Source organism: Aythya fuligula, chromosome 1 (genome assembly GCF_009819795.1).
Source record: "Aythya fuligula isolate bAytFul2 chromosome 1, bAytFul2.pri, whole genome shotgun sequence".
Classification (NCBI taxonomy): domain Eukaryota; kingdom Metazoa; phylum Chordata; class Aves; order Anseriformes; family Anatidae; genus Aythya; species Aythya fuligula.
The window spans coordinates 145,019,720-145,042,075 of NC_045559.1; the positions used below are offsets into that span (position 1 = coordinate 145,019,720).

Here is a 22,356-nt window from a genome sequence, read left to right on the forward strand (position 1 = left end):
CTCGTTTTTACATATCAATAGATGGTAGTACTATTAGTAGTACTAAAGTTGTCTCAAGCCTTTAAAATTGTTTTTCCTTTCCTTTGGGGCTTGAAGGTGAGAAGAGGTGTAGCTCTGCTACGCTGTACATTTTATGAATTTCTGGGGAGTTGTATGATATCTGTGAACATTTCTAAGTACTCTACACAATTAATCCACACTTAGTAAGCATATACTTTATACTATAAGCATATGACAATTCAATGTCCATATCTTTAAAGCAATGTTCATCTTTTATTAGTCCTTAAATAGTTTGGAAAATTAGTGGGCCTCATGACATGCTATGAAAGGACTTAATTGTTTTTAGACTGGAGAAATTGTTTCTAAATTCAAGTGCACCTTACAAAAAGTCCAACCACGTCCCTTTCTGAGTGCACCAGCACATCTGCTGATTAAAACTTCGGGAGATTTATGCTGGGAAAGTCAGATTGTCTTCCAACAGGCATGTCCTGGCAGATGCTGCAGTTTATTGCTGGGTTGTTGGAGCCACAGGCGTCTGGTTTGGCGGGTACCCAGTTTGCCCCCCTTCTGTATCAGCAAGAAACGTTCATGCTGAAGGCAAAAACTGCCACATGTTGGTTCGTATCACAACTCAGCTTGTTCCTCCAAGGGAGTGAACATTCTGGGTCACTTTTGCTATGCTGCTGCCTGTGTTGCGATGATTTGGTAGTGTTCACACACTTTTTTGCTGCAATGATATCCACCAGCACTTTAGCTAAGCTAAACTGAGCTAATTACATGGGGTTGCTTAAATAAGAAAGGTATACAATATTCTCTTGACAAGGACAGGGAAATGTATTTCCTGCTCAGTACACAGAAAGAGACAAAGGGTTCTTCAGAGAGAACACCAGTGAGGAGCCTTTTTTGAAAGAATGGCCATAAGCTTCCAACTCCTCCAGCCATTCAACATTAGGATGTTTTGACAGCAGAATAGATGCTGCTGTAAATCTCTTAATTATGGATCGAAAATGACACAGACAGATGATGCACAGCACTCAGCTGGTATAAGCTCACACAGCAGTTCAGAACTGTGGAAAATCTTCTGCTGGATTAACCTTTATGCCAGTGTGTTCTGTGCCAGGTTCAGTGTCAGGTTTATTCTAGCCTCCTTTGAAACATACAGACAATGTGAGAAAACAAACAAACAAACAACAAAAAACCAACAACATAAATGTGGCACGCACTCTCTATCATCTGCTCCCGCTAGTTTGACGGATGTGCAATCTGTATTTACCATTTTTGGAAAAAATGTCATGTTTTTAGTAGAGTCAAGGAAACGGTACAGGGCTAGGGCAGTGATGATCACAGCACCATGTTCTTAAAGGTTGTGTTAATTCACAGGCTTTAGCCACTGTGATGTGAGGCTTGTTTGTACTTGAAATATCTGCTAGCTGAGTTCTCCTGTGGGTGCAAAAACTGCTTATGTACCCAGGCACACGTTTTTCCCATCATTCTTTCTCTGACCACCTGCTGAGGTAACTTATAACAATATCAATCCAAACTAACTCCACGCTGGTAAATCCAGTATTAATCTACTAAAAATGCACAGTACCTTTCATCCTGTATATCTTGTAAACCTCACTATTGGCTAGAAAAGTGTAAATATTAAATTATTCCTTCACCTGTTTCTAAAAGCTACATCACAAAAAAGATGACCTTTATAAGAGCTACCACCTTTACAAGAACTTTGCCAAACTCGCAATGATAACATTTTTATTTTGGAGCGGTGTCCTTCACAGTTCAATTAGAATAGGATTGTGAACATGAATTGTCAGAAATTAAAACCGTACTTTCCAATCTTTATGTGAGAGATCAAGTGAAGATAAAATAAAACTTTTTTTTTTTTTTTATGACTTTTTCATGTCAGCATGACATAATTAAAAATCAGATCTTTTATTCAGTCAGTGCATTCTTGGTGATTTTGACTATATGAAGTTACTAGAATACTTTTAAAAATCTGGCCCATAGATATATTACAAGAGGGTCAATGGATTGTTGTAAAGGTTAGATTGCTGTTCTTTTCCCTAGTCTTTTGTACTATACTATTTGATTATTCTTTTTTTGTTTAAATTCTGTTTTGTTTAAATTGTTTGTTTGTCCCTCCATCCATCCATCTGTTTCCTCCCTCCTCTCCATGAGTTAGCTGCTGCACTAGATGTTCCTGTTTGTCTCTTCAAATCGTTATTTTTGGGAAGGATTTAGAAATAATTTTTGCTTCACAGTGTGCAGCATAAGGGTTGTACACTTACTACTCTATGTACTCAGGTACTACTTTATTCTAAGAGAGGCTAAGTATACCTGTCACCCCATTCAGCTGCTAGGGGAGTGAATGATCATCATGCGATCAGGCAGATAACAGCTGATCCCTACCCTAGCCATCAGGAGGGCAGTTTGAATAAGCCAGAGTTATCAAGAGTCTCCTCAATTATTTTTTTTTAATTTTTTTTTTTTTCTGAAGGGGAATCTCTGGTAGTGCAAGAATGGCAAAAATCTCAGCAGTATAAATTAAATCTGAAGTTTTAGTTTACAAATAGGGCTAAAGTTGAGAGCTGGGGGAGGCACAATGATTTCTTTTTTAAGACTTTCTTTCTGAGATAAAAAAGGGAAAAAATCTGAACACAAAAGTGAAGCAATCTCACTTGGCTAAGAAATGTGAATTTTTGTCCATTTACTCATTGCATTTTGTCTATATACATGGAAGTTTCACAAGTGTAGTCTGTGATTTAATATCGGCATTCAAGGAATGTGAAATTAAGCAAGAAATTAAGGAAAGAAGTGAGGAGCATTCTGTCACAAGTACTGTTCCCTCTGAAGTTTGAGAAATATGTGATAAATCTCTGATTAGAGGAGAAAAGTTGTCTTTTAACCTCAACAACTTGATTTTGCACCAGCATTGAAATACTAAATATGCCAGTTTTCTTCTATGCAGGTATCTAAACCAGAATGTGCTAGAAGAGACGACGTTAACAGCCAACCCTCAAAACAGGGAGAAATTAGCTGGGTTAAGACAAGCTCTAGGTGCTATGGGATTCAATAGCCTGGTAAGTTACACAAATTTATGTTATTTACAGCTAAAATCAGTGTTACTTAGTTGAAAGCAGGTTGTAAGGAACTGTCACTGATAACCTTTTGTGGGGGAAAGAAGCATCTTTCTGTCTTCCATTTTTTTTCTGTTGGTAAGGACCTTGAAACAATTTACAGTACTAGTTCACTCCAGGGAAATTACTGTAATCACTTTTAATTAGACACAGCACCAACAATGTAAATCTTTTTCATTCTTAAAGATTCACAAAACAGCTTCAAGGTATAATGCTCTGAACAATTAAATTGCATAGATAAAAAGAAACAATCAAATCCCATATGACAGAAACCTCATAAAACCCACAGGAATTTTTCCCCTTCCTGATTATCTTCCTGTCCCTTTTAATTTTGTGAAACACACATTCCAAATGCCTTTGCTAGCAACACCTGAAAAGAAATAAATATATATTTATCAAATAAAATTAGAGCAGGGTAACTTGAAAGAGTTGACTTAACCCCCAGAAAGCAACAAGAAGATAGGTCTGATGTCTGTCATCAATCCTAAAATGTTAATGAAGAAGATAATTCGGAAAATCCATCAAGAAAAGGTTCTGGAGGACAGAGGTGTGAGGGGAATCAGAAGAAATGGAGGGCTGAGTATAAGAGCTTATGTAAACTGTGTAATTCCCTTCAAGATACTAGAATATTTAACAGACTCTGCATATTTTATATATATATATATATATATATATATATATATATATATATATATGCTATCTAGCACACTATAGCTGGGACACTTCTACAAAACAAATATGTAAGCAACAGTAATTTCAGAAAAAAGTAAAATCTTTTCTTCACCCCTACATGATACTTAGCACCATAAGAAAAAAGCTGGGGAAAAGTTTATGTGACAGTATGCTAGATTATCATAAGAGATGACAGATGGGCAAAGCTTGTAATAAAAAAGGATCGTCAGCAAAAAAATTGTGACCCTGTGCTGAAGTTGTTATTGAGGTGTGAGGTAGAGTAACTTCTGCAGTGATTGTGCATCGTATAGTTATTTGTATTCCCTGGTTAAGGTAGTAACAAATGTTCTTTGGTAACCTCTGCCACCTTTTAATATAAAGAAACAATGGTGGTGGTTTTTTGTTTTTCTTTCTTTTCTTTTTCTTTTCTTTTCTTTTCTTTTCTTTTCTTTTCTTTTCTTTTCTTTTCTTTTCTTTTCTTTTCTTTTCTTTTCTTTTCTTTTCTTTTCTTTTCTTTTCTTTTTCTTTTCATGAATATTCATGTGGCTATGTATGAAGTGGAACGCATATGTCCATATTTAACAGAATTATTCTTTACTTCTACGTCTCAAGCTCTGCACCTGTAGTATTGAGTAGCAGAAGTTCCATGCTTTTCCAATAACCCAGCATTTAGTTCAGCGTTCACAGATGATAGCTCATCTCTAGTACTTTGATTAATCTTCCTGTTCCATTGATGAAAGGCATTGGCTCATAATTAAACAGTAGAATGCAGAATAAATCACATTTGGAAGCCTGCAGAAACAGTCTGAGAAAATTGTACAAGAAAAATGGAGTATCTGGGATCCATCACTTCACTTCACTTTGAGTTCATAGAATCATAGAATGGCTTGGGTTGGAAGTGACCTTAAAGATCACCAAGTCCCAACCCCCCTGCCATGGGCAGGGACATCTCCCACCAGACCAGGTTGCTCCAAGCCCCATCTAACCTGGCCTTGAAGACCCCCAGGGATGGGGCATCCACAGCTTCTCTGGGCAATCTGTGCCAGTGCCTCACTACCCTCTAGAGTTCTTGAAAGGAAGGTATGTTGCATCTCAGAAGCATAAACAAGCTTCAAGACTCCTCTATATCCAAGTAGCATCAGAATAATCATTTAGTGAACTAGATATCTGTGGAGTACCAGAGTACTGCAGGCTGATTTCCTGTGCTGGATATTAGAAAGAGATAATGTAGGTAAAACATGTCTCCTGAAATTACTACCCATTACTTCTGAGATACATGGAGAGGTTTGTGTGTATTACTCCTTTACTGTCTAGTCACATTCAGTAATAGATTATCTTTTTGAAGAACAGCATAAATATTCTTAAACAGTCTTTAATGGAATCCTACAAAGTACCTTAATGTCTACAAAAAACTTGTCTTAAAGTTGAGGAAACATGCATCTTAGAACACAATGCAAATGTGTTTGAGACTCTGGAACCTGAACTAAACCTGATGCCTTACCAAAACCACCAAAATAAACAGCTATTTTCCCCCTCCTGCAAGTCAGTGCAGTACAGTCATCCCCAAACCAGTTCTGAATAAGCTAACAAGCAAGAACTATGCTTTACTAATATGGCATTCGATCTTGCCTAAGAGCAAGAAGCAGGGTGTATCACCCTAGTGTGAATGCCAGATTAGTGTGGCAACTCATCTGTGGTAAGAGCTATCTTATTCAAAGTTTGCCTGTAAAAAGGGGCAACAACGTATTGGGTTGTTTTGATATCTTGTTTTGATATCTTTTTTAATCTCCAACTTTGTGATTGTGAAACAGAAAAATATCCTGTTGCCCTATGTACGTCTATCTCACATGGTATGAGATTGAAGTTCTTGTCTTAAAGTATAATTTCAGGAATCAAACTATCAGACCCTGTAGTCTGTTTCACAGAAATACTTTTAAAAAAATATATTTTTTTTTTAACCTGTAGCTTCTGAAAACAAATGAAAAGTTCTCCAAGCTTAGTTTTAATGTGCTCAGAATTAATTGCAGACACCAGAGAGTAAAGGGAATGTACTGTCAAAATATTTCATTTGCAGTGTATTTTTTAATCTTACCCTGCAAATTCCAGTAAGTGGGACTTGCTGTCAGTTCTACTGTTTCAGTAGAATCAGGCTCTAAATATAATATTAAAAAAAAAATATTTCAAGTAAATTTGCTATACATAATGCCATGCAATGATATGGTGGATATCAGATTTCCTGTTTTATAATTTTAAAGGAACACCATTGTTATATAACCGACTTTAAAAAACATTGAAGAACACTCATTTTCCGTGTCTTAGATCTTTTTATTTTATTTTATTTTTTAATTACTTGCTTGAATTTAAAAACATTAAAAGAAGCAAAGAAACAAAAACATTTGCTTTCTTCTTGGTGTGGTAATAATGAGGCCAGGAAAAAATAGCCCTTAAACATAATGTTCTATTTCAGAACATTAGAGACATCTGAAGATAGCATGCAATCGTGGGGGGTAAGTGTGTGAGCAAGGGGGTTGCTTTTGTTTCCTTCCAATCTTTTCTTTCTGCAATCCTGGTAAGAAAAGCTGTGCTAGAAACCAAGAACCTGCTGTAATTTAAAGCTAGATGCTTTGCTTGTGAATGCAGTTGGCTGAGGAAAAAACAGACCTTGCTATTCCCAGATAGAGAATTTGTCTTAACGGAAATTCTCTGTGGAGAAGATATGTTTATTTTTTGCAGAAATAATTCATCCAGTAAAGATATCTCAGTGTTTTTACACACACTGTAAAAATGTTTCTAAACTCAGTAGTTAATGTGATTTATATTAAAACAAAAGTTAAAAAGGTAATATTGTTTTAAGTCCTATATGGATTCCAGTTTGATTTGTAAATCCAAAAGTTACTGTTAATAGTTATCTCATGAATACTTTTTAATTTAGCAAGTGGCAAGGATATAAACTACTAGAATGTGCATTTCAATAGAGCATTGCCTTTCACCAGTGTGCCCAACAGATCTCTTCTTTGTCTTTAATTGTGCGTGAAACACATGCAGGAGGTGGAGAACCTGTTTGTGATTCTCTCAGCAATTCTGCATCTTGGAGACATTCGTTTTACGGCTCTGACAGATGCCGAGACAGCCCTCGTGTCGGACCTGCAGCTGCTGGAGCAAGGTCAGTGGGACACGACCTGCCGGCACTGCCTGCTTGGCCCTGCATCGGGAAGGTTGCGCCAAGCCACCGACAGATGGAAACCCAGCTCCAGGGAGACAGCCAGCTTCTGGAGCTGTGGGAAGACAAGCACCCAATCAACTTGGATGTTTTATAAACTCCAGATTTTTATGAGACTAAATAAAATGCTAGGATTGCGAATTATCCAATTCAATGTCAGATTTAATGGTGTTGTTTGCCAAAAGAAGTTGTACAGTGCACTTTGTGCAGCCCTCTTTTAAAACACTCTTGTGCTGCTCGTCAACAGCTGAACAATTTGCATTGAATCAAATTCCTTTCAAAATCTGTGTCTTAAGAAGGTCTCATGCTTTCATGCTTTGAAGTTTGCCCTGTTGGTCACTAATAAATCTCCTCAAAGTGGCTTATGGATACAGATTGTCAATAAATAGCATACCTTAACTGTAATAGGAGAGAAAGTCTGCCAAGCACTGTGGAAAGTCCTGAGTAATCTTTAAAGAGGAAAGAGAGCTGTAATGTAATATCCAGATACACTCCAACTTCACAAAGTGCTGATTATAGTAATCCATTTTTATATGTTCATTAATTCTGATTACTCCTGTGACAGCGCTCTTTTCTTTAATGTGTGGGTTCTTTCACTGTTCAAAAAATAACATCTACATAAGAAAATCTATTATAAAAATGAAATACGCAGTTCAGCACAAATTCTTTAAATTCTTTCTTTAAATTCTCTTTTTGTTTCAGTGGCAGGGATGCTGCAGGTTTCACCAGATGAGCTTGCTTCAGCCTTAACAACTGATGTTCAGTATTTTAAAGGTAATCTTTTCCAAGCTTACATTCTCATAGATAAGACCTAATGTCATTTTGATCCTTCTGATTTGAGAATTTTAAAAGCAGATAATTTTTGTTCTTTATTTTTCATGGTCTCATGAAAAATAAATTCCTCTCTCTGAGGAATATGTAGGATTATCCACCATGCAATATGTCAGATCAGACCACTGAATTAGAACTGTCTTTATAACATGGAGCAAAGGAGCTTTACAGTCTGACACTGTGGACTCCTAGCTTTATTAATCTTACAAGTATGTCAAGATGACAGATTAGTTGTTAATACTAAGAACTAGAGTCAACAGGAGTGTCCCTAAAAACACTAGTTTTGAAGAAGTTCTCTTCAGTAAAATGCTAGTTGTGTGTGATAAGCATACCCTTTTCTATTGAAAAGAACTTCATGTTTCCAAACTGAAGATCTTGTGAGTGTTAATAGTCTTTCATCTTTCACTGGAGGCTTCAGAAAGAAACTAGTACCTTGTATAGCTGTGGCAAAGGAGAAGTAAAATGGATGGAAGGACTTACTGTAACTAAAATTACTTAAAGCAAGCTTTACAAATTGTTTTATTTCTATTTTCTGATTTCTCTTTTAGGAGACACAATAGTACGGAGACACACTATAGAGATTGCAGAATTTTACCGGGATCTCTTGGCAAAATCTCTATATGGTCGTTTATTTAGCTTTCTAGTTAACACAATCAACTGCTACCTCCAAAATCAAGATGAGACTGGCAGGTATGATTACCATTACAAACTAATATCTGTGTCATTATCTGTTCAAATTCAAATTCATAATAGAAACATGGTGCCATCATTTAATGCATTTTATGATAGCATGAAACTGACACTTGAATCCTTAATGCTCACTGGTCATTCCTGGAATGTTTCAAGTTGCTTCCTCAATTACAAGTTTGTTTGTTTACTTGTTCACATGGCTGAATATGATAATTCAGCCAATATATATAAATACAGTTATCTGCATTGGTGGTTAGAGTTAGTAGTCTTTTAAAAGTTGACAATACAGAATGAAGTAAGCCTTTCAAAAAGCAAAAATCTGCTTGATGTTTAGTTTGTGCAGAATATGCTAGTTTTGCCCCCCAAATTTCGACCTTAGCACTGGTTATTAAAAACAGAATTTTGTTCAAAGGCATTAAAATGAATGTTTAAACTTCACTTACTATTGAATACAAGTTGCTATCCAATGTGGTTTTGTGGAAAAAAAAAAGAATGCTAATTAGCCTGCATCACTGTCAAATATGCATCACAGTCAAGAAACAGGAAAGAAAAGTAAAAAGAAATCTCAGTATAATCAAAGTAGCAAACTAAGACAGGAGACCTAATTAGATGAGCATATGCATGTATGTGACTTAACCAAGATTTAGCATCTCATATGTGCAGGTGGACTTTCTTATGAACATCAGGTACAAGATGTCTTGGCATTAATGATAAATGGAAATCCACAGAAGACAGATGTGGGACTTCCAAAAAGGAATAAATAATTTTTCCTTAAACTGTATCTGGCTTGGCTTCAAGGGATAAATATTTATCAGGTGTAATCTTCTAGATTTGTTAAGTTCGAAGACTTTGCAGTTATTATTTTTTATTATTTTATTCTTGTCATATTTGTAGACCAATTAGTACTAAATCACATTTCTCTTCTTTAATCTTGACTAAAAGAAAAGGCTACCGTACCTGAGAACCTCAGAGTGTTTTGCACAAAAAAAAAAGCTTTCCCTAGTTGTATAAAACACCAGAATGCCTACCTTCCCACTGGAGGCAAAGGAAAGGTTTTCCAGTAATCCTGAATGTTTTTATTTGCTGTTTCTGACTGTACAGCCCCTTAGAATTGCAGGCACCTGGACAATCAAGCTAAAGCTACTTTCCAATCCATGTGTTAATTTGAAATACTGTGTTTATAAGGAAGGACAGTGGCATTGGTCATGTTCAATTCTTCCCCATTCATTCCTGTACCTTATAGAAAATAGGCTTAGCTCAGCACTTGTCTGTCTCAAACAACAATACAGCTCAGGTACAGTGAGCTCATTTGTAGTGATTGTTGAGGAAAAAAAAAATTAGAATCAGCATATTAAAAATCTCTGAAAAATATTTGAAATTTTTTTAAATGTGAAACTGTGCTATTTTGACATTCCACATCTCACACTTTTTCAAAGTAATGTGTTGTGTATCTCTGTTGTTCAGTAATGTGACTTCTAGATATCACAGGATCTTAAAATATTGAAAGTCAAGTCAGTTTGTCAATTGTTTACTTTGTATTCTCCTCTTATTACAATCATATGTGCCTGAGGTGACCTGTGGAAATATTTCTTTGTGAAATTATTTTCACCCGTCTGGTAACTTGTAGGCTATGTGATGTTGTAAGTCCTAGCTAAAATGCAACAGCTGTTTGATGTTGTCAGGAACAAAGAATTTGCAATAGTTTTTTATTATACATATACTTGAAAAAGTGGAATTCTTTGTTGAGCTTGGCTAATGGGAACTAATAAGCTAAAGATATATTGGCAGTGCTGACAAGACATTACATTTTAGCAGGCCAAATTCAGCCTAAGGTCCCTTTCCAAACTTGAAGACAAATAGCTTATTTTAAGTAAAAATGAAGTTAATTGTCCCTCATTGATATTTCAACCTCAGTTGCATTTGCCAGCTTGAGATAGGAAAACACCTCCCTCCATCTCCAGCCTTCTTTTTGTCCAGACTAATCATATTGATTTACCTGTCATAGTAAATCAAGGCATAGCACAGGTTAAGATGCAATTTGGATTAATGCAAGTCATTGCCTGGATCTGTGATTTGTGGTTTGGATTTATTTCATATACGTTTGAGCAAATCCAGCAATTAACAGTTTTTATCTCCAGTTTGGTGTGCTTTTAATAAACCTGTACTTAAAAATCCACCAAAGATCTCAACTATCATGGCTAAATAAGGCTGACAGATTTCAGGCCACGCTTTATTTCCTGGCTAGAGAGTTGCACATTTACTACTTCCTGGACAGGATGAAACCCTCATCACAAATCTGCAATAAGGTTTCTAGCTCAGTTCTCTTGTTTTGTTGTGAGGTAGCTTAACTCTACTTCCATGAGAATTTATGAAACAATAAAATTAGATTTATTGGCTTGGTAACTCTAAGAAACTTCTGACCTTGACATTTTTGAGGAAATTAGTTACTTGTTTTTAACTTTAAGGTGAAGCTACTAGGATTTTTTCATTAATATTGATTTATATTTACCATGAAACAGCTTGTGGCTGGTTTCAGGCAAAGTAAATGTGATGATTGCCATTAGATCTAAGGGAAGGGGAGATGATTTCATGAAAAGCTGCAAAGACCATGCCCTAGAGATAGAAAGTATAGAGAATAAAATTGTTGCCCTAATCCAACAAATGCACTACTTTATAATACCATTCAATAAATACGTACTAAGGGTTTTTAATGACAATGTAAAGTGAAATAATACACCTTCAGAAATGTTGTTTGCCTTCATAAGAAGTCAAGATGGAACTAACTTATAGCCATTGATGCTAGTTTGTACTGGTTGCAAAGTACTTTGAAATTGATTACTTTATTCATCTTACTTGATATTTTTTTCAAAGAAATCCGCTGGGGAGAAACTGTTTTTTGTAATTGGAAGTTAGAATGGAATTACAGGAAAGCTATGAAAATTTCTCACAGGTGTTTATCATTGTTTGTTTTTTTCTAATGATTACTACTTACGTTCACTCATTCATACAATGACTTTGTAGTCCAATTATTTTATCATTTTAAAAGTCGTCTATGTGATCTTTTTCCCAAGACTGTTAACTCTTAAAAGTTGACTTCTGTTTTTCTTCCATTCAAATGTATATGCTGATTTTCTGTTTTTAGCTAAAAGAGACTAGAGCTGTCAGGATTGCCTAAATGTGGCATTTCAATGTATTTAATTGCACTTTAGGGAATTTGGATCTGATGCTCCAAATATTAGTAAATCAATATCATGAGATGGTGTGTTAAGAATGCTTGACTTATTCTTTAACAGGACTTTGCATTCATGGAGTTTTAAGGATGCCTGTGAACTCTTTTGAAATATATATATTTTCTATTTTCTTATGAAAACCAAGCTAATTAGATGTCTTTGCTTTAGAAAATCTAGATATTGTCTTCCCTGTCTGCTATTAAGAAGAAGGCACTTTGTTTTACCTAGTTAGCAAAGAGTCTCTCTGTTATGTGCCCTGAAGATGGGGCTAATGCCAATATACATGCTGTGTTATAGGTAAGTAAATGATGCTAGTGTTCAGCTAGGTGCTCTGTCTGTAGGTCAGCCATAGGACTTTCCTTTTTCAAATATAGCATATAGAATATTCCTATATCTGTATTTTCTGAAAGCTTGTGTGTTCTGGCTGTGTAATCTTATTCCCAGTGCAGTTCGAATATTGCCAGAGAGTAGCAGTGCAACATTTATGTGGGCAAAGGAAAGATCTCCCAAGTCTCATTCACTGAATTTTTAATACACTTCATCTGATTTATACTATGATCATGGGTGAGATATTTCTGAAACAGAAGTCTGCCCAACTTAAAAAAAAATAAAAATCTGAGCATACACTAAAACTTTTATTCATCTATTATTGAACCCCATAAAAGCATGCAGAGAATGCAGGAGGAAGAGGGGCAGTTCCTATTCAGAATATGAGCCCACAACATAATGAGAACTGTCTATATGTGAACATAGGGGAAACTTTAAAACATACAAACAATACAAAACATCTAATGCAAAATTGTGTGTAATATTACTTTGAGATCATACAATATTCTGTGTAATATCATATTTTGAGATCTGCTTCAGTCTGGATCATTTCCAGAGTTTTATTAAGCAAGACAGCACCATGTCTTAAAGCAGATTTTGCTTTAAAGGTAAAAGTGTATGTAGAGAAGTGTATGTGCTAGTGATGAGAGGGCTATAGATCTTGAGTCTATTAGCAAAAGCATTTCTTCTTTTCTACCATACTTGTCAAGTTACTAAAGGAAATGTCTGTTAGATGCAGAGTCAGTATTCCCTTTTACTGTGTCCAACCACTGCCTATCTGTACCTCTCACACTTGGTTAGAGTAACGTTAAAAGAAAAATGGCAGGTGTTGAGTAAAATAACTGGGAGATGTGGAAAGGTCACCAAGTCTCTGAAAAAAAAAAAGAAAAAAAAAAAAAAGATCAGAATTTAAACAAAAATCTCAGAAAGTTGCTCTCAAAAGTCTCAGAAATTGTTTTGTTTGAGTAACTTTTTGAGATGAAGAACATTTACAACTGTACATCAGCCCATGTCTGATGAGCACCCTTCAGGTGCTGTATTTATGACAGCAGGTGTGATCTGTCCTCCTGGGAACACTGAGGGGGTCTAAGTAGGATTCTGAGTGTGGCAGCTCTCAGCTGAAGGCTTGGTTATGTATCTCACCCTAGAAATATTCAGTCATTAATCACTATTGCATCTGGTTTATCCAGATCAGACATAAGTGAACTAGTTTCCTTCCTTGTTAGTAGCCTAAGTTGGAAGAAGAGCAAGAAACATTATATCTGGGGCAGATGAAAAGACATGTTAGATCAGACTGCCTCAACAGATTCACTTCACTGCTTTGCGTAGGCACATTATGAAAAATAAAAATGGGAATGAACCTTATGGATTTCAGAGCTGAAAACCATCTGGGATGAAAAAAGAGTGATCAAATAACATCCTGTAGGCTTGCCTGAAATGATGGGTCAGAAGTATTGTAAAGGGAATTCTGTTCACCTCTACCAGAAATGGCAAACGGGTTAAAAGTATCTCTTGATGAATGGCAAGATACCTGCCAAGACAGTAGATCATCAGACAGGATGTCTGGTATATGTGTATTGTTTTTAAGAATTGCCAAGAATTTTTATGCAGTTTCTTTACAATGCAACTTCTAAGTGTACAAGATCAAAAGGTGTTTCTAGTCTGTGAGGAACATATATGCAGAGGGAATCATTCTGAAGAAAAAGGAAAAACCAGAGACATTGTAAAATATTATTGGTTGAAAGGCTGTTTTGTAAAATAACAAAAATCAAATCAGATGTAGTTAAGGTCCATTGTGTGTTTTAAGTATTCACAGCTATGTAGTGGTGTCAGAGATGGAAACTTTCTTTAAATATTGGCAAACTACTGTTTTCCTAATTTTTATGCTAAAAAAGTACTGTGAAACCTGAAAAAAAATTGGTCATATTACCAATACATTAATAAATACTACACAAAAAGAAAGTACTACTTTATAATTGAATCTCATTTCCATACAGAATACAAATGCATAATCTTCTCTTACTTTCCAAATAAACACATAATATTACATAATGTAATTGAAATCTCAGTCCCCTGTATCTTATGATAGCTATTTAATTTATACATATTAAATATTGAATGTATGAGAAATAATGTTGAAAAGTGTAAATGATGTTTATAAACCAGTAAAAAAGTACAGTAAAATAAAGGAATGATGTAGAACAAAAAGTGCTATTTTCTAATATTTGTTCTTTTGGACATGGGCAACATGCCCTTTCATTTGTAAACATAGGATCATTCATGCTTTATTCTGCCTTGGGGATCTCTGCTATGATTAATTTAAGAAAAGTAATTTTACTGGAATTAATATGATTGACAGCTACCCAAGAAACTATATATGGACCCTCCCTCTAAGGATAAATGTAGTATAGAACAGAGAAAAATAAAATAAAGCCAATCTTTATATGTAATTACAAATAAAACATTTAATTTGATGTTGCCCTGTCTGTTGCTATTTAATTTGCAAAACTGGGCAATATTTAGTACAGAAAATTACTGTCATTCTCAGTGAAATTTTGCATATAAACCCACAATACAATAATAAATTATCACTATTCTAGGGATACAGAGCCTTGTTCATTATATTTGCCCTGTAGGCAAGATATTAATTATGTAAAACCTTCAGCTCTTTTCATGTAGTGTGTGCATCTTCTAATAATACAAGGCGAAGATTATCAGGTGAAGTTCATCAAAGTACTGGACTGACATATTTTCCTGTTTAACAAAAAAAAAAAAAAAAGTACATCTCCATGAAAATCAAAATATTTCATGGAAATCTCACCGTTTTGATAAACAATATTACATGAAGTAGTCAATAGGCTGGCTGCTAAGGCTTTTCCTGGGAGTTCTAGAAACTAGAGCACTAGGTTCTTGTTTTGCCTAATTTATAATATTTCCATAGGTCAGTTTGTTTTTCACTTTTCTTTATGCAAATGTTTACGTATTTCTTGAGAAAGAGAGACTAATTTGACTAAATAACAATCATGGCTCTCAGCTGGGATGTAAGCAACCAAGCCTCAAATCCATTCATTGAATTAGACATAGAAGGGGTAAGCTGTTGCATCAGCATTATGTAGATCTTAATAATTGTGAAATACGCGATATTTCAGTGTTGTATTGCCTAGCAGTTCCTGTTACACTTTCTTATGAGGAAGGCAATAGCTAATAACAAAATACTAAAGTAAAAATGAAAACCTATCAAGTATCTTGAAATTCCAAACTCCTTTTTTTTTTTTTTTTTTTTTTTTTCTAGAACTTATTCAAACAACATAATAATTCTGGCTTTTGAATGTTATTCAGAGGTACTTTATTTTTAAAATGTTTAATTCTTTATAAAAATGGACCAGTCTTGTTGAAAACACATTATGACAAGGAATGCACATCCATCCCTAATCAGTAACACTTGAGAATGAGGCTTACATTTTTAAACACAATTTAAATCACACGCAGAGAAGGAGGTAGTGATATATTTTTATGCTTCGTGTTGTAGAAATTCCCTTGGAGGCTAATCAACCTCATGATAACCTCTTCTGCCCAACAAAGTCATTCTAGACAAGATTTATTATGCAACATCCAATGTCTGACATTTATGCATATAGCCAGTCTCGTGACGATCAGTAGTGCGTTGAACTAGTATGCCTTAGAAATGAAGACAAACTTCATGGATATCATTTCTGAAGAAGGCTCTATTAGTCTCTGAGGACTGTTTTTTTCTAGTCTGTTTTATAGTAGTCATTTTTTATTATTATTATTTTACTGTTTTGTTTGTTATATAGGATTTGTTTTCAGGGCTGGATCTTTGCCTAATTGAATGGTAATGTTTTATTGACTATAATAGAACTGTACTGAAGTACTTTGACAGTGAATCACTTTTTTTTTTTTTTTTCCTTTACCTTTATATCTTGGTATGCACATAGATTTAGGCAGAGAAGAAGTGTGAAACAGGAAGCAAAAATATGGAAGGAAAACTAGATCTCAGAAGCAGGAGGCTGCAATATTACTTGTATGCATGCAACCTCATACATTTACAAATTATGTTGGAAACGAGAAAGGAAAACTCATATGCTTTAGAAAGTGTCCATATCCTTTCTCATGAAACCGAAAGATTTTTCCTTTGCTATTTTTTCCTGCTCCAAGAGATCTATTGGAAGTGGAAGTGGAAGTCTATAGTGGAAGGTTGTTCATCCTGCTAGCAGATCATTTCACACTGAAGAAAGTCGCAATGCATTCATATAGGCAAACTGAAACTTTTTAATGGCCTCTTTTCATTTTCTCTCTCTAATGGTAATGTGAAGAACATGAAGAAAAAGCTCAGCTTCAGCAAGCCCAGCCCTTTCATATAATTTTCTCAAATCCTTCCAAAGCAAGCAATAGACTATACCAAAACATCAATTTTAATCCCTGTTAATGACCTTAGGTTCTTCTCCAGATCTGGATGACAATGGCTTAGTCCCAAGTAAGTACAGAATAATAACACCTCCGTCCTTTTCCAATTTTTCCTGTTCAAATCCTAGGTGGCTACCTAGGATTTTCCAAAGGACCTACCTATCTTTCCACAAGCCCTAAGTAAAAGCCCTTCCCTAAATACATACAGTGGTGTATGACAAATCAGATGCACAGCCAACAAGCATTTTTTTATATGTACAAAAAAGAAACATCTGTCTTCTTCATGCCAAAATCTTGACTGTTCTTTCTCCTGGGAGATGTAACCTCTTGTGCAGCCTGAGCTCATAACCTCTGCTTGATGCTGGCAGTGAGGACGTTGGCTTAAAGGGTTTCCCTTGATATGCATTTAGTAGGAGCAGTTCTGACTGTTGGGGAAATAGAAGATGAAAGGGGTGACTGAGTGCAACCAGGCAACTTTGAAACTCCCGCAGTGGCTATTCTTCATCTGAATGAATAGATATCTGCATCTTTAGAATCTGAATTTTTAAAAAAGCATTTTTTTTAATTGTCCTAAAACAATCTGAAACCTCGTTTTTTTATTTATGCTTGTAGATTGGTAGGTCGAATTTTGGTTGTTATGTTGTATATATAGTCTGCATGAGTGTTTCATACCATGTTTTTGAAATGAAGGCTGTTTTCATCCTAGAGCAGAAGTACTATTGTCAGAAACAACAGATATATTATCATCTTTCTTGAATTCTTATTATCTGTTTGGTTTTTGTTTTTTTGTTTGTCTGTTTGTTTTTTTCCAGTGACCAGATATTTGAAATTGGAATACTGGATATTTTTGGATTTGAAGAATTTCAAAAGAATACTTTTGAACAGGTAAGCAGCTTTGTTTTGCTGAATTTATTATAACTGTCGTTCATCTGTAAATGTGTTTTGTTTTGTTTTTGTGTTTTTGTTTTTGTTTTTTTTTTTAGCCAAAAGAAGTGTTTTGATCAGAGTAAAAATGTCAAGGAGAAGAAAACTTGCATTTAAAATATTTTTCTTAGTCTTCCTGTATGGGTCTGAATTAAAATCCAGGCTTTCTAGTGCTATTAATCATTTCAAAAGAATCTGGTAAACATGTATCATAATGATTTGGAAGAGGGGTAGTATCAGCCTTGAAAGAAAACCTGAGGAAAGTACTTAGTGTTGTCTGTTTTCATGCTTGTGGAAGTGATACTTCAGCTATGTCAGTGAATGGGATGACAATAGACAGGATTGGGAGAAAGATCAAAAGGTCTTCCGATGCTTTACATTAAAAAAAAAAAAAAAAAAAAAAGAAAAAAAAAGAAAATGCTCCATTATGTTAAGTGCATAATGGTTCACCTCTGTGTGACTCTTCAACAGGAGACTTTTTTAAAGTTGAATTACATCCATGAAAAATAAATTAAACTTCATCTCAATTAATGTTTGAAAATCCATTTAAATATCAAACATTTCTTGAAAGTGATAGAACTGTTTACCCGCCTTTGACACTAGTCTCATAACACCAAAGTTCTTGAGAAGTGCATATTCCAAAAGCAGTAGCAACTCTATACAACACGCTGAAGATGTGTAAGTTATTGTTCAGTTGTTCATTCATTCTCTTATGCAGCAGAAGAAAATTAAAGCATTAGGAAGAGGACAACAAAGGCAACAAAGGACTTACTATTGTTTGAAATCAGAATTTGCCCATTCATCTCAGTTAATCCATTGTTTTATGGCTCAACTTTCTTTTTCTAGTGAAATAATAGTCATAGTACTGCTTCAGTTCATTATGTGTGGAATGTTTACTTGTCCACACAATTTCCAAAAGTCCAAAAGCATAAAACCTCTGCCTTCAAAATAGCATATAAGAATACAATAACACATATTTCCAGTTCCGCTCTTGCAAAACTGTTTTTGCTGTTACAGTTTTGCCTAGCTTGAAAGCTTTGTTGGATTGAATCCTACAGATGCATGCCAATGTTCAGAGTCATTTACTCTGTGTGAATATCTTCTTTAGGTGAAAATATCAAGTGAAAAATAGGAAACATTTTGATGGACCAAAAACATGCAAAAAAAAAAAAAAATCCCATAAAACATATTCTGTGCTTTTAAAAGAATCTCAAAGGAGAGGAGTGTGCCTTGGGCCTTTTTTTTTTTTTTCCCTTTGGCTCTGTTCTGCTTTTTTTTTTCTTATGAAACATATATAAGTTCTGTAACAGACATCTGATAAAATACCATGAATTCCACTTTCTAGAGTAAGCCATTTTCTGCTAAGTGACTACATAAGATGCTTGAGGAGATACAAACAGAAAAACTTGTAAAAGTAGTTTATTTTATGATTTCTGCATAGCAAGCAAGGTACTTTCAAGGTCAAGTTTGATTTTTTATTTTATTTTTTATAAATACATTTCAGAAGACATAGACTGTCCTTCTCCTTGGACTGAGTGGGTTTTGTTGAGTAATATTGAGTAACACTGTGAGTCATTACATCAGAAACTAGTCAATTGCATTCCTTAAAAGACAGAACAGTGGTGAGGGAATTACAGAGTTCATTTTTATGAAGACTCTGTCATGTGGTTAACACATCAGATTCCTGAAGCAATAGGTTGCAGTATGAGCAAACAGAAGCAGTTTGTATCTCCACACGATGCAATTGTGCAGACATACCCCAAACAGCCTGCACTCAGGAGCCTGAGCTGTGTATCAGTCTAACCTAGCTCAGTATCCTGCCTGGGCTCGTTAACCCTGTTGATAAACAGGTGTGTTAGCCTAGATAGGGTCCTCATGCAAAGTATTGCATCATGTCTGCAAACATGCCCAGTGTCAAGGCCCGTGATTGCAGAACGTTAACATTAAATGGGCCTAGCAGCTGAACAGTGGAGGAGACACAGAAAATACTTTTTTATTAGATTTTGATTAATATATTTTAAAATGGCATAGCAAAAGTAATTTGGTGGAAATTAACCTTTGGTTTCAACATAGTATAAGAGAAGGAATTCTTTGTGATATCTGTTTGCCTGCTTTCTTGAAAAGAAAACAACAGCAACAAAAAAAACAACCAGAATTATTTTCATGAACGCGTAAAATCCCCTGACTTATGAAATCTTGGGACATTCCAAGCAGATGTGTGAATCTTGCTGGTACTTCAAATTGGGTTAATTGGTAGACATTTTAATATAATATTTAAGAGAACAATATGGTACTAAGTCATATGTCAATTTAAGCAATATGTTTAAATAGACTGTTTGTAGACATTTCAGGAAGAGAGAGATGAATAAACCAAGTAGAACAACAAGATCACTCCAGTGAGTGTGTTGGAACGTTAAACAAAGAATTGGACTGGTAACAGTTTATGAACAATGCACAGGACAAGGTGTGAAAGAGCTAGAAAAGTAAGGTTAACTATGTCTACAACAAGAATCTGGTAACTTCTGCAGGCAAAAAAGTGTGGCTGATGGTTTACAAGGAGAAAAGTTTTATAGATGATTATAAAAAAGAAGGTATTAGAAGTTAAAAGTAGTATTATTTAAGTGTTAAGTTTTGCTTGCACTTGGCATGCATTAGTAAGCCTTCATTGTGTAGGAACATGTATCTGTAATATATTATATTTAAAACATGGTAGCAAAAATAGTATGTGATTATTTTTGAAACAATGTTAGTGAATGAGTTTATAGAATAAATGATAGTGAGCAGAGCTGGGCTTTCTGGTATGAAACTCTTACAACACAGATTTAAAAACAGAGCACAATATTTTTAGAAGCTGTATTCTGAGGGAGTTGTTGCTCAATGAAAGCTGAAAGCTTTTGAATTACCAGGACTCGGTGAGTTACTGGTCATCAGCTGAACTATGATAAATGACTACACTTTCAGCTCACCCCAATTACAATTTACAGTCACTTCTTAGCAATGATCATTAGCATGGGAACAGCATTTTCCTAGAGCAGCTGTATAACTGCTGTTCCAGAACAGCTTTATATACAACCACACTGGAATGTGGTTTGGGCAGGATCTCTTGGTCAAACTCAAACACAAAAAGGAAGCATATGGAGATTGGAAGCAAACTGGACGTATATAAGTCCATGTACCATGATGGGATGCACCAAGAAGTGCTGGAACTGGCAGAAGTCCTTGTGAGGCCACATTTGATAGACTGTGATCAGTCATGGTGACAGGAAGAAGTGCCTAAAGATTGGAGGAAAGCAAATGTCACTCCTATCTTCAACAAGGGCAAGAAGGAACTATAGGCTAGTCAGCTTCACCTTAATCCCAGGAAATGTGATGGAGCAGCTAATCCTGAAAACCATTTCCAGGTACATGAAGGAGAAGAAAATTATCAGCAGAAGTCAGCATGGATTATCAGAGGCAGTTCATGCTTGACCAGCCTGATGAATTTTCATAATGAAATGGCAAGCCTGATCATAGAATCATTGAATCATTAAGGTTGGAAAAGAACTTCAAGATCATCTGGTCCAACCATCCACCTACCACCAATATTATGGTGACTCCGCCACCTCCCTGGGCAACCCATTCTAATTCCTAACCACTCTTTCTGAGAATAAATTTCTCTGCATTTCCAACCTGATCCAACCTGGTGCAGCTTGAGGCCATTCCCTCTAGTCCTATCTCTAGTTATCTGTGAGAAGAGGCCAACCCCCAGCTCATCAAAACAGACTCTAGTAGAGATTTTCCTCTCTGATATTTGTCAAGGGGTAAAATGAAAAAGTATTTAACTTGTGGTAAATAACGTATTTAGCTCTTGCATGGTATTTTGCCTCTGTAGTCCTCTTAAGCTTTGCAAAGAAAGTATAAATCATAACTTTTTTTTTTCTCTCTTTTTTTTTTTTTTTTAATAGGAAATACAACCAATTTATCTGAGTTAGGACTGAAGGTTACTGAAATAGTTAAATGTCTGTTGACTCCCATTCTACTCAATACCCATTAAAGTGTGTGCAGCATTACCTGTGTGATGCAGCAGAGTGCTGGGAGAAGCATGGCTCCTGTAGCAGCACGGTGCTGCACTTCTCTTGCCATAGGAGTCAGCTGACTCCAAGAGCAAACAGAATTGCCTGCTCCACTCAGGGCTTCAGTTCAGTTCCAAGTCACTACAGTAAAGTGAAAGAGCTTGTACAACCCAGCTATGTTCACAGGAATTTTAGCTTACATTTATTATTAGGTGCTGTAAATCTTAATTTCTCAGTGGGTTATTTCTTTAGTTAACTCTGCTGAGACCTCCTTTGATTTCGTCATGTCACCTTCCCCAGCTAAAAGAGCCATAACGTTTTTTGTTAATTGATTATTTTCCCTCAGCCATGAGCCTGTTTCTAGCTATCTAAATGTAAGGTCATGTTGCCTGTTATGTAGATAGATGTGCATGAATAGATAAAAGTTACATAAATTAACTTTTCTACAGTCATTACAGTCTCAGTGATAGCAGATGGGAGGTCACATACACAAGTGTCTGCATTCAGGCAGTCCAAAGGGCATTCCAATGTTTGATTTTATGCAGAAAAAATTGGATTTGCTTGTGTTGAGCATAGATGAATGGGACGGTGGTCCAGTTAGCCTTCATGCACAGGATTTTAATATCCCTGTCAGGGAGCAGCAGGAGACAGCTGCCCCCTTGGTACCAGGGAGCCGGCCATGCCCGCCCTGATGGGCACCATCAGTTGGGGTCTGAACATGGTGGGCAGTCAGGGCTGGTAAAGGGACCTGTCGCCAACCCTGATGCAGCAAGCAGCAAGCCAGGGCTGGGGTGCCATAAGGAGCAGTGGGAGATGGGTCTGGAAACTGACACTGCTGTGGTGTCTCT

At 35.7% G+C, this 22,356-nt stretch overlaps 1 protein-coding gene across 2 annotated transcripts in view; it reads left to right on the plus strand.

Moving 5' to 3' along the window:
• Nucleotides 1-22,356, plus strand: part of MYO16 (myosin XVI) — a 374,412-nt gene that overhangs the window by 243,800 nt on the left and 108,256 nt on the right. For both annotated transcript variants that reach the window (XM_032185978.1, XM_032185970.1), the window contains exons 17-21: nucleotides 2,969-3,080; nucleotides 6,855-6,972; nucleotides 7,732-7,803; nucleotides 8,409-8,550; nucleotides 17,345-17,417. In XM_032185978.1, the coding sequence (XP_032041869.1) occupies nucleotides 2,969-3,080; nucleotides 6,855-6,972; nucleotides 7,732-7,803; nucleotides 8,409-8,550; nucleotides 17,345-17,417 (517 nt within the window). The remainder of the gene's footprint in view (nucleotides 1-2,968; nucleotides 3,081-6,854; nucleotides 6,973-7,731; nucleotides 7,804-8,408; nucleotides 8,551-17,344; nucleotides 17,418-22,356) is intronic.